The 18,924-nt window shown below is 31.5% G+C and overlaps 1 protein-coding gene across 1 annotated transcript; it reads left to right on the top strand.

Annotated features, from left to right (window-relative positions):
* The first annotated feature begins 16,798 nt into the window (after positions 1–16,798).
* Positions 16,799–18,443, top strand: LOC129321738 (uncharacterized). Its single transcript, XM_054967635.1, has one exon. The coding sequence runs from the start codon at positions 16,869–16,871 to the stop codon at positions 18,021–18,023; it is 1,155 nt and encodes a 384-aa protein (XP_054823610.1). The 5' UTR covers positions 16,799–16,868; the 3' UTR covers positions 18,024–18,443.
* The last annotated feature ends 481 nt before the right edge of the window (positions 18,444–18,924 follow it).

Below are 18,924 nucleotides of genomic sequence, written 5' to 3'. Positions count from 1 at the left end.
TATTAACAAAATTTATATGGTTAAAATTAATTTGTTAAAATAATTTTTAAGATATTAAAAAATTATCAAAAAAATATATTTTTAATAAAAGAGGGGGAAACATTTAGCTATTTTGAAAGAAGATAAAAATTTAATTATTTAGTTTATCAATTTTTGAAAAAAATATGGAGAAGAAAAAAGTTATTTAATATTTAAAAATTATTTATTTTAAGTTCATCTTCCTAACAAAAATAATATTTACTAGTAAAAATAATATTTTATTAAAATTATAATTTAAATATTCATATAAATCATTTTGTCATATTAATAATTGAAATAAGATATAATATATGTATATCTTTTTAATCATATATTATTTGATATATGTGTATGCAGTTACATGACATATATTTAATTTTATATATAATAACTGCAGATGCATTTCAGTTCAACTGGTAAAGAAAAAAAACTTAAGGCTTGGAGGTGGGAGAGGTCAAGGTTGAAGATTATGCACACGTGACAAAGTGACATGGTATAAAATAAAATATTATTTCTTAAAAAAAATTTGGTGGTGACAAATATGGCCACTAAAAGTATTTTTAGCGGTGATATTTGTTACCACCAAAAATACTTTTAGCAGCCAAAAACCTTCGTCGTCGTCAAAAACTATTGGCGACAATCTTTTAATGGCAAAAAGTCACTGCTAAAAACTAAGTCGCCACCAAAAGTCTATTTTTTTATAGTGTGTTCACGTGCTTCTTGGCTCTACCTGTGCCTGCCTTTAATGCAATTTAAGAGCATGTACGCTAGTCATAGATCTCTCTTCACTCTTCAGATTTGATATTAAAAAGAGTTTTGAACAATACTTCCTTTGTTTCTATTTGTAAGAGAGAAAACTATATTGCACAATTTAAGAAAATGGTTAATTATATTAATTGTGTCTGAAAATAAAAGAGTTAGACTACAATATCCTTTATTATTTGCATTAATCAAACCTTCATTAATTATTTCTTATGACTATGAATAATAAAATTATAAAGGGTAATTTAGAAAGTATGCAATCAAAACTTATTGAAAAATGTGATTTTAATTATATAAAAAAATAAGTTAAAAATAATAATTTCTTTTATAAATAGAAATGAAAGGAATAATATATTAAACAAATTGTTAAATAATTTCTAAAGTCATTAATCTCTAGAATATCGTTAGTTCAACCCTTTATAAAATGAGCAAGTGCATCTTTTTAATCCAATAAAATGTGTGGACGTGACTGGTTTTTCTCATTATTCTATGTTACCATAATGATATCAAGAATAAATGTCGGTATATTTAGCTAACTTAGAGCAATCGACAAGGTATGGAAGAAATATTTAGTTGATTTAGAGATTTTATTCTTTTTTCTTCATTTGATAGTCTTAATTGATACCATCAGCTGTTTTGAACGAGTTTGTTATTTTATTAGGCAATATTTTGCTTACCTCTAATTTAGAAGTACATATGGATCCTCTTGTGCACCCACGGCACCCACAATCAGAAAGCTATTGAGGTTAGGAATGTTCAACTCATACCTGTCCTGATTGATTCGGTATCGTTTCGATCATATCAGGACGGGTCTTGTCACGACTTGAAAATAATCAAGATGAGATAAGAATTACCATCAGGACATCCCATCCTGTCTCAAATATTATATATATTATTATTTTATTGTAAAAATACACATTAAATATATTAATTATATTAATATAATTTATACTTATATTAATTATATCAATTATAATTTCAATACTTGCAATTCTTATATAAGATTAAAGTTTTTTATATTAATAATTTGAATGATATAGAGCAAGCTAGGTGATATCTTTCTTTATAATATATTAATTATATTAATATAATTTATTTTTATATCTATCTATTTAATAACTTTTATTTATATTACATTTCTTGTTTTATTTTCGAAAGAGTAATTAGTTAAGCACATTACAACTAAAGTAGAAGAATAATGGTTTGATGTTATGCTTGGCTTGCCTATTGTCACTGCTCTTATAACCTAGAGATCACTTGTAATTGCTATTATAATGTGTAGTTATGATTAATGTAATTTAATAGTTGACTTTAAATTATTGTGATTTATATACTTGTATTGTTTTTATTTTAAAATTAATAAATTATATAATTTAAAATTTTAATGAATGTTATTATCTAGATCTTTCTCCGACATTGTTCAATTTATCAGGGCCGCTAGATGTCTCGATTCCTAACAGGATGGGATGACTTTCGAGACAGGACGAGACACGGGACAAAAATTTAATCCCGATCTTTTTGTCGAGACAGGACATGGGACAAGGGTATCCTGATGTCGTCCCGTCTCGTGAACACTCCTAATTAGGGTAATGTTAACCTTATTGGTAAGTACTTAACTTAATCCAAACTTGTTATATGTCATATAAAATGAGTTGCTATAATTTTATGACTATCATAATTTAGCAAAGTTTGTTGTAAGGCATATGTAATGTCTTTCTTGGCATTACTAAAAACATAAAATACACTATTATGGTAATTAAGATTGGACAAATTTCTAGCTTAGATTACCATAATAGAAAGGGTTAAACTTAAATCATATTTAGAAAACATTTCAAAAAGTTTAGGATCCCAATAAACTCTTTTTAAAATATGTTTGAGCTCAAAACTTGATTGAAAAAAAGTAAAGTATTTAAATAATATGAAACATGAAAATTATACAAGATAAGATGACAAATCAAATTAGGGTTAAAAAATCCAAAATAGCATATCTGGCATAGTACATCGCGGCATATGGCATAACAAGTATACTTAAGTATTTTTGGCAATATGCCATGGCACACACATTTTAAGCTACAGCATAAAATGCATATTTCATGATAGCAACATACTGTCATAATAGCTTTTTTGGCCAAACTTCTAATAAGCTTGAAATCTCTACCTGATATTTAATTGTTGTGATCTAGGTGTCTATGAAAAGTTCATTTAGTAAACTAGCTAATGGCATTGGTCTCATTTTTTAAATTCTATCATATCAAAATGTTGGACGTTAAAACTACTATTTTCTCGCATTTTTCAAATTTCAAAGTGTCCAAAACCCAACTAAAATGACATTAGCCCACACAACCACTCAAGAGACTCAAGATGTAATATCTAGGAAATTTAAGTGTGATTAATTAACCTAATGAGTGTGATTAGTGAATTAATGAGGTGTATGGTCATGGTGTAATTAATTGTTATTTGAACCCTAGAAGTGGGTTCAGATTAATGGTAGGCCACCCAGGTAAGGAAAGAGGAAGAAAAAGTAAGGAGGAGTCCTTTGTGCCACATGTCACGGCATATGGTCAATCCATTGTGACGCACAAAGGCAGATTTAAATGCAATAGACCTTTCTGTGCCATGTGTCATGATGGGAGGCTGTGTGCGCCGCGACACATGGTCAAAAACTAGACTTTGTCAGTTACGTTTTATGTATGAAATCAGAGAAGAGTAAAGGGAGAAATCAAAGAGCACGTTTGAGGTTCTTCTAGGGCATGATACTAGATCTCATTGGTGACATTTTAAGGCTCTCAAATACCCAAGGTGAGTAGTTCATGCCTTTTTCTTCTCATCTCTCCCACATTTATGAAGGTTTAAGTTATGGTTTGAGTTGGGAAGTTAATTTTTGATCTATAAGAGCTATGGATCTGAACCCATTGACTAAAATAGATATAATACAAGTGGTTTAAAGTGTTTTAACTTTATGTTGATGATTTTGTGTATGGTTAGTTGGGTAGAGTAGTTAATATCTAAAAATTGCCATTAATATGGTTGTTAGGAGAGTCAAGGCTCATTAATGATGGTTTAATAACTTAATGGTGATAATGTGAGTCAATGAAACCTAATGAACCCATTAAGTATAAATGGGTAGTAAATTATGGGATTGATAGAATAGAGAATGTGGAGTTTGGTATTGATAGATCCTCAAAATTAGGATATTGATGATATCCTTGTGTTATAATTCTAATGTGAATCATTGTGGCACCATTCAAGCTTGTGAAAAGTTTTAGAAGTTAGTATTATGAGGAGTAAACTTTTAACCTCTCAAAGATTTAAGGTAATCGAAAAAACCTACTTTTTATAGTTGAATATTAATTATTTTTGTGTAACATGGTTGATAGTTTAAGCTAATGATACAATTTGGAAATACGTTTAACTTATGAAATGATTTTGAAAAGGAAAATCTCTTGCATGCCATTTATTGTGATTAATGTTTTGGGTAATGGCATGTTAAAGTAAAAGTGATAAATATGATATTTTAAAAATGCTCTACATATGATATATTAGTTGTGGTTTATTAGGAGTAAGAGATAGATATGAATTTGTGTTAGTTGTGAATTGGGTCACATTTACAATTATATGTGACATGTGCATATCATGATCATTAGCAGGGGTTCACCTAGGGAGAGAAGTAGTTGGTAAATCCACGTGATATTGGCAGTGACTGTTGGAATTGGAAACTTGTCCTAGCATGATCATTAAAATCGAGAGGTAGTGGTGTCCTATGATTAATTCAGGATTGTCTCACTTGTTTCATAAGGGATTTGAACCTAACTAGTCACCATCGGTTTATGAGGAGACTAGATTAGGATACGATGCCCCATAGTTATTAATATTAGGAAAAACTAAATTATATAAGTAAGTGAGTTAACCCTAACTTGATAGCTCTTTATAAGTGGAAGGCTGGGTTAATCTATAAGCAAGTAGTTACGTGATAGCCACCAGTTTCATGTCGAAAGTAACATGAAGATATAAGGTTGACATTTAATCACCATATGAATCTGGCCACATAATTGTTAGTATTATAGTTTGGTATGTGTTAGGGGCGCATGGTTGATATTATTGTGACCCTATGATATGCATTGTCATCATGTGGATATATGTGTGTGTGCCTTGGGCCCGGTTATATAGTTGTTAATATTATGAACTGTGACCAAGCTTACCATATGTGTTGTGTTTGTGTGTTCTTGCCTAAATTGCATATGTTTACAATTGATATGCAATTATATAAATTAGGTGAAACTTGATTACTGAGTGGTTGTACTCATCCCTCAATTCTCAATATTTTTATGGCCTAACTCATCGAATGCAGTTCAGGGAAAGTGTTTTGAGGCATAGGATTGTGATGAAAATCCTACTTTCATGCCTCTCTACTCTAATTTCATGTATTAATATTGTATAATTGCCAACTAAATCACATGTCATCATTTTGTACTACTTGTATTATTATAGTGTACAATTTGTGTATTTTGTACCTTGAGTTAGTGAGTTTTAGTTATAAATTCATGGATAGGGCTAAAATATTTGTGCAAGTAGGAACATATATATTTCAAATGATTTAGAATGAAATTGGTGGTTGTGTGTAAAATTTTCCTCCCCTTTTTATTTTATAAATTTGGGGTTGAATGGTGAATTTGGGTTATATGTGTTTTTGATTGTGTATAGTGCATTGCATGGGTCTGTTAAAGTTCATTAGTGTGGTTGAGGAGTCAGTGTAGGCTTTTGATACTTGTGGTTAATTGGGACACCAATGTTGTGTGTTTTGTGTGAAAAAGTGGTAAAATAGGTTTTAGTGTTCAACTTTTTGTAAAAAATGAATTTGAATATGAAACTTATGCCATTCGCTAGAGCTAGGAGAAAGTTTCATGTAGACACCGAAACCACCTCAATAGAACATTGGATGGAGATTTGGAACATGTTTGAAGTTCACTCCCTGTGCTGCCATATTGATAACTGATAACTATCAAATTCATGCAATAGATCGCGGCGCATGGCACAGAGGTGAGTAAGCCGTGACGCATGTCACATTTTCTACACAAAATACAGATTTGAGTTTAAATCTCAATGTTTTGGGTCTAAATTAATTTTTAAGCTTCCACATTGTTTTAAAACTATGATTTGAGCCTAATAAGTGTTTGATAAAGATTTTAAATATTGAGTTTTGAGACCTCATGGTAAATGATTTAGGATTTGCTCAGTTTTATAATTTTACAAACTTGGCAATCCTTTGAGGGTTTAGTCCCTTGATTACCTTAATTTTAAAGTTAATTATGGCTTAGTAAGGAAAAACCTTACACAAGACGACACGTGCAACACATTACAACTTACAAATACAATGCATAACTTATTTTCACTACTTAACCCCAATTTCATCAAAAAGTAAAGGGGAGGTAACCATAACTTAAATAATCATTTACAATCATCAATTTATTATAAAAGTATTTACACTTGTATTTTGACCCTAACCATACTTTAACAACACATACATTTTGACTTAGGGCACAAAATATAACCAACCAATTACAAAATCATGTAAATGGTGCAAGTAACATAATGTTTCTAATTGGCATTTTCATAATAATTATACATTATCCAAAAGAATAACAAGACATTATAATAGGAAATCAATTCCTTAACCTCAGGAGCCTTTCCCTTGTCCTGTCCAAAGCTAGTGTCAATAAAATGTTAAATAAAAAGTGAGTATAATCACTCAGTAACCAACATAGTTTAAAACATGCTTATATAAGTCAAATAATCTTATATATGCAAAGTGGGCGATTGTTAGAGATAACAAAACATCACCAATCATAAATTACTCAATACAATGCATGATCATCAAACTTCACCGATCCTCTATCACTATTAACTGAATTCATGGGCTATGCAATAATCAGGAGCTAGATCTATGTGACTAAGCTAGTCTAAATTCTCTAATCATAAGGGGTGACTCGACTAAGGCCTCGCACTCTTTCTTGAACTATGGATTCTCCCATCTTGAACACAAGGGTGTCATAAAACCCTACGACCAACTTTGCTAGTTGAGGTTTAAGGTGAGCCCTATTACCATCTTCGATAGGTAGGTTTTAAGGGGAAAATATAATTCAAACACCAAGGCCTCACGATATTTGTTTGATCTACATAGACACAAGTCACTACTTTACTAAGGCAAACTACCGCTATTAATACAATCATGCAAACATATCACATGCTAACTTACATAGCATATCCAATTTTCATCATCATGCTCATTTTTATCAATAACTTTTCCCAATTCAAAGAGTTTAAATCATTATTTTAATATTTTAAACAATATGTAAATTTATAAAGTTATACATATAGAAAACATAAATTCAAGTTCGCAAACACCTACACTTTCTTTAACAAGTAATAACATGAATTAGATTAGCCATGGTTACATTAAATCTTTGAAGACTCAAATGTTACCCTTAATAACTGCTTGCTTCCTTGCTAAATTCAAGCTCTTAAGTGCTTCACGAAGTTAGTTTACAAATAACATTAACCACCATCACTAATAAACATCAAAATCAACACTTCCAACTTCTAATTTCATACTTTAATAATCAAATTTCCTAACCACAAGCTTGATCTCACAATCAATAAATTTATTAACTCCCATTAATTTTATTTAGCTTAAATAATTATTAATATAACAACTAACAATCTAAAGTTATCTTTTAAAGGCCTGGGGTTCATCCAAATTGGATGACTCAAACTCACAACCTTGTAAAAACTTATAAAGTAATTGTAGAATACATAAACAATTCCTACTAGTCCCATTTAAACCAATAAATTTAGACCATAGTCTTAGGTCTGAAAATTATAATCTCCCAATCTCTAATCTTACCTCTAAAATGTGTGGAGAGAAGAAGAAGATATAAAGAAGGAATGCCTAGGTGAAATTAAGCTCTAATCACCTCCAAAATGTCCAAAAATTGATGTCATAATAAAGCAAATACTCTCTATCACCCTTTCTTTGATTCTTGTTTCTCATTCTGTCTCAATCATTTTTTACATTTTTTAAAAATCTAAATTCTAACGTCACACCATAGTATAAATATATTATGCTGCAGTGTAATGCATAGTAGATCAAATTCCATTTCTCTCCCCTCAATTTGAGCTTAGGTGACCCAATTAACTTTTGGACCCAATTTAAAGGCTAAAAAGCCAAATCTAATGGGCCTATTAGCCATATCTAATTACTCTCATGCAAATTAATACTTAATTTTACCTAATTATCCTTAGTCAATTCACTTAATCCAAGCATTAAATTTAGGATGTTACATCATAGAATTGAATTGCACATCTCAATCTACTTTGAGGTGGTTTATCATTGAAACTACAATTCAAGCAGACAAACATGGCATTTATTAATGAATATAAGTTGAAATCATTTGAGCACATGTCCTCTTTGCGTTAAGTCCTTTCCTAACATCCCAAAAAAAGATAGGAAACCTTTTCTTCCCTATTGAGTTTTAGCCTAGTAGTATGAGATGCTCCTGAGTATGTGCTTTGCATGGTTATGCATTAAATAGTATTTGAAATTGAGAGAATGTTTTGCTAAACCTGTAAGGATATTATCAACTTTTTATTGCCCAAACACTTCAATAAGTGCTTGACGCTCATGATGTTTCAAACTTTTAGTAAGGTTAGATCCATTGGTAATGTTTTTGCATGGCTTGTTTATATTTCAAGAGAACATTGATATGCTTCTATTCAACAATCAACAAATTTTTCTTACTGTGATGGTTAAAAATATAAGGCTTTATAAATGTGTTTGATAGGCATGTTATTTGTTTGCTTTTACTTCTCATATAATCTTATATTTCTTATAGTGGAGATCTATTCACAGTCCATTAACTAGGAGCACAAACTCACAATTTTTGCTATGTCTTTGATGTGGTATGTTTAAAATATAAAAAAATTTTCATTGTGTTTTGTTATATTGGGTTACTATTATTGATTTGACTAAAGTACAATGCTTGAAATCTACAAGGTTGATGGTCTCATCTGTCTCATTGAAGGGGAAAACACTGGTCTAATCAACCCTGGAACCCAGGTTAATTTCCTGTGCCAAGACCTTTGTTATCTTTTTCCTACATCTGTTACTTAAGAGTTTCTTGTTTAATTTTTAGGTGAATTTACAATGTTAGAGCTTGTTAAAATGGTGAAAAAGGTGAGTTATGAACCGTTTCACTTATGTGTTAGGTTGTTTATGTTCTTTTTTGTAGAAGCATGAAGTTTCAAAACTCCAAGATTGTGTTTGTTCAATATCAATTCACAAAATTCCTATAGTGGAGTAGTTAGTGAAACATTTATAGTTAATGTTTTATGTGTGGTTTCATAGCTTATTAATTTAGCCATGGAAATCAAGATGGTGGAAAACACAATTAAATATATGTATGTGATATATCTATTCACAAAAGATATTAAAAAAATGGAAAGTGATATATATATATATATATATATATCACTTGCATCTCTATGTGTTAATGCTCTTAATTACAATGCTTGAGCCATATAAGCACATTTTTTAATATCTTTTTCTTCCAATCTTGCCTTTTTAGCCTATTTATATGATTATGAAGTTATTGTATACTTGGTGTAATTCTAGCTTTCTAGTATAATATATTATAGAAGTTGGCTATCCTCTTATTTAGATTCAAAAATCAAAACCTACTAGTAGATCTTTAGTCAAGATCACCTGCTTTTATGTCCCTTTCATTCATGTTTGTCTCCCATAGAAGAGAAGAGGTTTGTGGTCACTCCCTATTCTTCTGATTATTGACTTAGTTATTAATGTGAAGCTAAATATTTCCTTGCATGCATTCAAGAGTTCTTAAGGAATGAGATGATAATGAAAGCCCATTTTTGGTTGTGTAGGTGTCGAGATTTATTAGTGATATGTATCTTAAGAGATTTGACTTTTAAAAAGACACAGCTTTTCAACAATTTGGAAACTCAATTACTTTGAAGTGTCATATAATAAAGCATAGGGTTTTGTCTAAAGATGAGAAAAAAATAAGTTTAAATCAAGAAGCTCTTACATGCATATCAAATTCAAGTGAGCTACAAGGAAATGTTGATCAAGATATTTTCCTAAGAGATCGAATGAAATTGTGATTATATTTTAAAATGTATTTATGGCCATCTCCCTTATTTATTTTTTGTATAGGGTAAGATGTAGCTTAACATGTGAATGATGTTGTTCTTACCCCTTATGTATATTTTTTAATATAAGATGCCTCATGCTTTTTTTTTATATAGTTTTGTTTGAACTTAGTAGGAAGACAGACCAAAACTATGAGAACTAATGGTCTTTTATTTAAATTATTGTTGTTCATTCTCCCTTTTCACATTCACTTATTTTTTAAGGATAATTTAGTTGTCCTCTATGATGCATTGTTGAATCCACATCATTTATAGGTTATGTGATACTTAAAAAAGACAAAACTTGTTGTGGGTGTTCCCAATATTTTATGATAATTATCAATAATTACATGTAATTATAAACAATTACATGATAATTATAGACAATTACATGTAATTCTAACAAATAAAGTGCACACCTATGAGAGTGACTATAGATTTCATAATAATTGTAAACAATTACATGTAATTTGAAAATACAAATGGCATGTAAATTATTGTGCAAAAATTACATGGAAGATCTAACTGATTCCATGTAAAATAAACACATAAAGACCTTGCCACCATCATTGTCCCTAAATTCCATGGAAATGACCACTCATTCTGTGTAAAACAAATCTATAAAGAGATTCACAAAAATGCCTCAGCAAAAATTACATGTAAGGTGAAACTAATTCCATGTAAAAACAAACATAGAGAGCATGCCACCCTAAGTTAAAACCCTTGCACCTTGCATTCTAAGTCAAAACCCTTACACCTTGCACCCTGAGCAAAAACCATTGCACCTTACACCCCAAGCGAAGACTTTTGTGCCTAAACCCAATCTCTTTACACCTTGCACTCAAAGTCAATTCCTTTACACCTTGCATCCTAAGCTAAAACTCTTGCACCTAAAGTCAATCCCTTTGCACCTCGCACCCTAAGCTAAAAAAGCTTGCATCCTAAGTCAATTCCTCTACAACTTACACCTTAAGCCAATTCCCTTGCACTCGAAGCCAATCCCCTTGCACTTTACACCCTATAATAAAATTCTTGCACCCTAAGTCAATCCTCTTACACCCAAAGCCAATCTCCTTGAACCTTACACTGTAAGCCAAAACACTTGCACCTCTAATTGTTGAGTTTTCATGTAATCGTTAATAATTACATGTAATCAAGAGGTAATTACTTTTTCCAATGACTCTTCACCACTCAATCAGAGCTTTCGAGGCGCATCGTCACTTGCCAAAGGAAGGGCTAGAACTTTAACGACTAGAGCTTCGGTACATAGGGGCATTTCGATGAGTTGTACATATTATTTTATAAATAAAATATTCAGTGGTCATTCAATTACACTTGGTCTTTGCGTACAATTTCTGTTTCAACTAGAAGTTTATTAGCAATTCTTCCTTATTATTTTTCAAAAAATATTTCTTTTTTTAAAAAATAAGGGTTAAGACTTATTCATTCACGTTTCTCCCTGCTTCTCAGATAAGAATACATAGGTCCAATTTCTAATTACTATTTTTTTTGCTATATTCAAAAGGTTTGGAACCTCCCACGCTTTATCAGCTTATGTTATACTTACAGTTATCACCATATAATCTAGCCCTGTGAGGTAAAAATCTAAAGCAACATTAATCATGAAAATAAATTAAAGGCGTCTTAAGAAGGTAGACTAGAAGGAGAACATAATAACTATATCCTTGATTCATATATTAAAACCTTACATTGGAAATAAAAAGAAGCACGGTAGGAATTTTGTTTGGTAATCATTGCCTTTTAAAATTAAATTAAAACCAGTTGCATAACATTAATAAAAACATTCTTATTATGCATGGAATTGGGTTATTGTTCTGATGATATCACAAATCACTACCAAGCAATAACATTGTTAATGAATGCATTTGGGAACATACTTTAATTAATGAGGGTTAACTTTCCAAACTAAACAAGGTTAAAAGGAAAATGGAAAAAAGAGTGTGTAAGGATAAATGATACAACGGCCTGAGAAAGAGCAACCTGAGAAAATTCAGGAATTTCGGCTGATTAGCCTTTGTAACGTTATTTACAAAGCTTTTACTAAAATTGTACCTAATAGAATCAAGCAATTTTTGCCTGATATTATTTCCCTCAATCAAAGTAGTTTTATCCTTAGCATACTTAGCTCTGATGGTATTATTGCTACCCAAGAAGTCATCAATTCTATGCATACTATGAATGGTAAGAAGGGATTTGTAATCACACAGAGCATATATAATACAATGTCTATAGATGCACAATACGATATTCATACATTATCAACATAATGTTCATAAATTCTCAATACAAAGTCCATGCTGTTAAGTAGATCAGTAGATTTAATAAAATATACAAGTTACGCAGACAATATATGATATAATGTTCATGAATGCATAACATGATATTCATGCATTCTCAATCAAATGTCCGTGCATGTCAAGTTGATCATTCCATTACTTTTAGTTTGTTTCTTTCATTTTAATTAAGGGTAAAATTGTACTTTTGCTTTTAAGAAAAATTGTAAAAAAAGCTCTTGGACCTACAATGTGTTATCATAATTTATTAGGCCTAAAGCGTAATTTTTTATTTTTTAAGTGCAGTACGATTATTCCTTTTTTTGGCTAAACAAAGATAATCCAATATAATGCCTAGCATTTCAACTATAACCTTTGTCACACTCAAAAAATGCGACACGGACGGCACACGAACAAAGGTTTCGGCCTTTAGGGTGGGAACCGGCTAAACGGGAAGTCGCCATCTAACTTTTGAAGGAAATCTTGAAAAATCAATTAAAGGAGAATAAGGATAGTCTGTGAAAACAAAAAATAAGTTCGGGAGTCTATTGAGTATGGGGAAGGTGTTAGACACCTCACAACACCCGTTCATCAGAACGGTTATATGAAGTTTGTTATGTTATATTAATATGGTTTCAAATTTATTTTAATTATTTTTTTTATTTATGTGTTTGATATAAAAATGATAAGAATTAAGTGAGAAATATTTATTTACTTACAAGGAAGGACTTGACTCAAAATCAAACTCTGAGGCCTACGTACCTTGCGATGAAGATCAAAGTCCATGTAGTTTGGGCTTAAAAATTATTGATGAAAATATTTTTTTGAAGAGAGATTAATTAGAAATAATTTTTAATTTTGCAAATAAAATAATTTTTAAAATTTTGATATGTATGTTTTAAATTACAAAAAGTAATTTAATTTTAATTATTTTTTTAATTTTTGAATTTTTGAAATAAAGAAAAGAAAAGAGCTTAAAAATATATTTTTTTTATATTTTATGATTGGGAATTTAATCGCTATACCTATAGAACCTTATTGGTTTATACGGTAATGTAATTATTCTAAATATCTGCAGAGATTTTGAAATCTCACACGATAAAAGAATTTAGCAACTTAATTAATTTATTTATATTCTTATGTATATTTTTAAGTATTAATAATTTTTTAAGTATGAACGTACATATACACTTTTTTCAAAAAAATATTAATCATCATACCTGTAAAGCCTTATTGACTTATATGGTAATATAATTATCCTAAATATTTGTGGAGATTCTAAAATCTCACACGATAAAAGAATTAAATTTATTTAAATATATTTTTATTAATTTACTAGATTTATTATAAATGTATATAATTTACATGAAATCTTAATCATTATACCTACAGAGCTTTATTAACTCACGTGGTAATGTGATTATTTTAGAAATCTATGAAAATTTAAAAATCTCACATGACTTGAAGATCTCATTAGTAAATGTGATTATAATTCAAAATACATTAATTTAATTTTATTAAAAAATGTTTATTATTTTATTTATAAAAATAATTTATTTATTTAATATGTACAAATTAATAATTGCAACATCTATTAGGAATTGTTATCCCACACGATGGTGTGATTAATTTAAATTTTTACAAAGATTCTTAAAATCTCACATGGGACTTACATATTATTTATAAAAAAGAGTTAATTTTAATAATGGACCTTTAAAACTCATATCAATATATACAAGTTAGATCATCATACCTGCGAAACCTTATTGATTTACATGGTATGTGATCAATTTGAATGCTATGGTGACTTTTAGAATTTCACATGGTAAATAAATAAATAAAACATTTTGTTATTTTTATTCTTTATTATATAATTGGCGGCGAGCATTTATCCAAAGCATGTAACCCCTGTTTGAGAGTAAAACTTCTCTAAATTTCAAATACTCCAAAAGTAAAAGGCATATGGTGTTTGTTTTAATGAGTTTCGTTTTATCAATGAAACATTAAGGAGTCTAATGCTTTAGAGAATTACATATTTGGGCAAACAAAAATAGTGAGATCAAAGAAACACCTAACCATCTAAACTCATCATAGCTTAGAATAACCTAAGAGATCTAATGCAACTAGACTAAATCATGATAAACATCACAAATACTCAAACCATAGAACAAGTAGATTAGATTAGATGCTTCGAATGCCTAAGTTCATAATAAAGGATTGAAAATTTCACAATCATAAATCCAAATGTCTAACTTTCTGTATCATTTTTTTTTGAATTGATATATTATACACCTATAAACACGCTCAGTACATCAACGTATGGAGAAGAATGAACCCAATATCCTTCTTAAAGCAATCATCAACCTATAGTAAGAAATTTGGTAAATGTCAAACAGAATGTTTTCAGCCTTTTAATCCATACATCCATTTAAATTCATGATCGAAAAGAACAAAGAGATTTTTATAATTAAGCTATACAAGAACATATGTAAAATCTTTGTAATGTTCATACACAAGAATGCTCCTAGAAACACAAAATAGAACTAGGAATTCTAACAAAGTGCAAGCCAAAATCAAATGTAAAACATTCCAAATCCAAAAGCAAACAGGTTAGAGAACCTGTGCAATGCCTCTTCCTCCTTGATATCTCCAATCTGCCTTTCTTCTTCTGCTCGAATCACACTTGGTTTCAGAGACTTCCTCAATTCTCTCAGTTTTACTCTAAAAAAAACGTAGAGCTCTTTTAAAAACCCAAAAATTTCCTCTGAACCTCTCAGTCCCTTCTCTAAATCTCTATTGCTTAAAGCCTCTTTCGGTCTAAGCTCTCTCTCTCTAAATTTCTCTCGTCCTCTGTCCTCTCTTTTATCTCCAGATCACTTTCTTCTCCTAGAAATCCTCTCAATACTTTAGTTTTAACTCTCCAAATCCCCTCAATTTTTCTCCAGAAAATCCCCCTTTCAAACTCTCAGTTGCCAGCTTTATATAGATGTAAAGTGTGATTAATAAATCTAAAATCTTACTAGATTCAACTTTAAAAGTTTGCGTTGGAGATGGAAAACTAATTGTATGCTTCACTCCTCTCTGATTACTGCATTCAGCGGCATTCTTGTGCCTGCATTTTTGCTCTGTTCGCTCGTGTGTGTGACTTCCATCTGTGTGCTCTTTGTTTCTAGGTTCCTCTGAATCAGCCGAAGCTTTTGTTGTCTTTCTCTTTTCTTCTTCGTGTGGCTGAGTCTCTCTCTATGCCTTCTCTTTGTGCACTTGCTCTAGTTTTCTTTCTCTCTTCTATCTTTTCCGTCTGCTCCCTCTACTTTCTTTTTGTGCCTAGCCAAGATGCCTTTTAGGGGTGTGGTGAAACGCTGATGATTCAGCATTTCGCCCACCCTTATTTATTTATTTTTATTTTTTTAATGCTCTTTTTTTAGAATTAGATTAACAAAAATATATATTCTTTTAATGAAAAACAAGATTTAAGGAGAAAAAAGTTAACTCTCAAAAGTTGACTCTCAATATTTTTGAATGGTTGGGATAATTTGAGAAAGATTTTTCAAGATCAAAGCATGATATATATATATTTTTGATTTTGTTAAATTATTATATTTTTTAAAATATAATTCTAAAAAGCATTAAATTTTTTTATTTTTTTATTTTAATGAACTAGAAAAAATAAAATCTTGACCAACAAAAGATTATCTAGATTAAAATAAAATTAAACCTATTAATTAAGAATTTTTTTGATTTTAAAAATATAATCTTAAAAAGGATTAAATTTTATTTTTATATTTTTATATTTTTTAGTTAAATTTATTATTATTTTTATTGAATGTAAAATATGTCCGGACAAAATATAGTGTTCACAACTTTAATGTAATACTTTATAAATATTAATAGCTTAAAGTATCCTTTCGATTTTTTTAGTTTTATGTAAAGTTGTTGTTTAATTATTTAATATTTAATTTTATAAATTATTTTTTAGTCCTCTAATTATAATACTATTATTTTCATTGATTATTTTTTGTGTCATTTGTTATTTTTAAAAAATTAAACTTAATATTTTTATTTACAAATTATTTTATAAAATTGGAAAAATAATTAATGCTTTTAATAATTTGTTTAGTGTGAATATTTCTAATGAAAAATTGCGGTCAAGAAGAGAATGGAGAGAAATGCTTGAAATTGGATTTAAATTTATTATATATTTCATTAGAAATATTTGTAAAAAGACATGGTAATTTTAAAAATAATAACTAATTTGAACTAACTTTGTTTAAAATCTATATGAATTAATTAAACATGGGGACATTCTAATGTTAGTCTCATCAATGACCATACCGAATAGAGTTCCTTTTGCTGGGGAAAACCTTCCATTCTCAAAAAGATGGCCTAAGCATTTCGGTAATACGATCGTACCAATATCGTGAAGATGCTCATTTATTTCGTACGATGACTTTGCGGGGATGAATGGCACTGTCGTAATAAATTGCAGAGGGGAGGGCAATTGCACTTAATCTCCCCTCGCATCCACATTTTCCCCACTCTTTACATACTCTGTCTTCTCCTTCAGCCTCGTCACTTCCAACTTCCACAACAATGGAGCTTCAAACTCCGAGCAATAATGGCGGAAGCGCAGAAGCCTGCAACCCCAACAATGGCGAGCTCCACTCCCTCCCTCCCCACGATTCTCAAGGCCTATACGAAGACTATGACAGCACCTGTTCTACTCCTTACGTAAGCGCTCCTTCTAGCCCCGGCCGCCCACCCATTAGCGGCTTCTTCTACAGCGCTCCGGCGAGCCCAATGCACTTCGCTATTACTGCTTCTTCCTTGTCTTCGGTTCGCTCTTCTTCCTATGAAAATAGCACTTCTTCTGTGCCCCTAGGCTACGAGTTTGAATTCTCGGCAAGGTTTGGCTCGAACGGGTCGGGTACCTGGGGTTCCATGAGCTCGGCGGACGAGTTGTTCCTGAACGGGCAGATCCGACCCATGAAGCTTTCGACCCACCTGGAGCGCCCTCAGGTTCTCGCTCCCTTGCTGGATCTGGAAGGAGAAGAGGACGAAGAAGAGGCAGAGGTTGTTGAGTCGCACGTAAGAGGCAGAGATCTAAGGCTGAGGGATAAGTCTGTGCGCAGAAGAACCAGATCTATGTCGCCTCTCAGAAACACGCCTTCCGAGTGGGCTGAAAATGAGGACGGATCGCTAGAGGATTCAAGCTTAGGAAAGCAAGCAGACAAAAGTAGTTCCCTGGAGATTGAAGAAAACGAAAGGGAGAAGATGGATGGGTTGGCTTCAGAGGCTACCCCTTCGTCGTCCAGATCTTCCTCGGCTGGAAGGAGCTCCAAGAGGTGGGTTTTCTTGAAAGATTTTCTCTACAGAAGCAAGAGCGAAGGCCGGAGTAACAACAAGTTCTGGTCCACTATTTCCTTCTCCCCCACGAAAGACAAGAAACCAAACAATCAAAATCAAAATCAAAACCTACCCTCAAAGGACAAGCCGTCTGGTGAAACACAGAAATCGAAAGCAAAGAAGGCGACCGGCAGGCCTGCAAACGGAGTTGGAAAGAGGCGAGTGCCTCCGTCGCCGCACGAGTTGCATTACAAGGCGCATAGAGCTCAGGCCGAGGAACTTCGAAAGAAGACGTTCTTGCCCTACAGGCAGGGTCTGCTCGGGTGTCTGGGTTTTAGTTCTAAGGGATATGGGGCTATGAACGGCTTCGCTAGAGCGTTGAACCCTGTGTCCTCCAGGTAAATTACATTGATATTCATATTATTACTCATGGGGTTTTATACAATTGTACAGATCCATTATTGTCGTCGTCGTCCGCCGCCATCACTTTAAGTATAATCTTTCTGGAACACGGCTGTAATATTTAGAAGGATGTTAGATCAGGCAGCCCAGATATGTACTGATTTCTGGGTCTGCTCTTTCTGGGTTGAAAGGGGTAATGGTATTTCTTCATTTCCCATCATGTATCCTTGTAGATGCAGAGAAACCATGAACCGATATTGAGGTGCACTCGCAGCATTTTACTCTTTTACAGTTAGCTGTGGAGTGACCGTAGCTCACATATATCTACATTATTAACTTCATTTCATAGATCTTGTGTTTACTTTGAAACCCTGTAAATCCTCAATCATTCTCTAATATGAAGAATTTATGTTTCATTTAGGGTTATGCATGCTACTTAATATAATAGTATCAGGAATGGAGATGCTTAATTATCAAGTTATTCTCCGTATGTTTGGCCCTCTGCCTTCAAAGTTGTGAAGTCTTTTTTTGTGGTGAATAAATTCCGCAAATTTTTCGTAAACTATACGAAATCAACGTATTATTGTTGGTATTCTTTTATTGGAGGGCGCATGGCATTAAACGAACCGGAGCCTCTCTTCAAAGTTGGAAGCCAGTGATTTAAAATTAATTAATTGTAAAGAAGTGAATAAAATGTTTTGCCAAATAAAAAAAAAAAACGGGGGAAAATTCAAAGCGTGAGGTTGCATTTGCATGGGATGGAGAATAATCAATAATGGCAATCACGGAGCAGGGTGATTGTTTGGCCATTAGAATTTGATTAAGCAAACAAATTTTGGGGGGCCATACAGTGTTGGACATAGATAGAAGCATGGCCATAATTAAGGCATGATGGATGACA

Source organism: Prosopis cineraria, unplaced genomic scaffold (genome assembly GCF_029017545.1).
Source record: "Prosopis cineraria cultivar Desert tree isolate PC_DT_omini unplaced genomic scaffold, ASM2901754v1 PC1, whole genome shotgun sequence".
NCBI classification, from domain to species: domain Eukaryota; kingdom Viridiplantae; phylum Streptophyta; class Magnoliopsida; order Fabales; family Fabaceae; genus Prosopis; species Prosopis cineraria.
Note: the sequence above shows the minus strand (reverse complement) of the source record. Positions and strands in the feature narration are given on the sequence as shown.

Coding starts and splice junctions, on each gene's coding strand:
- LOC129321738 (XM_054967635.1), top strand. CDS start 16,869: ATGGAGCTTCAAACTCCGAGCAATAATGGCGGAAGCGCAGAAGCCTGC.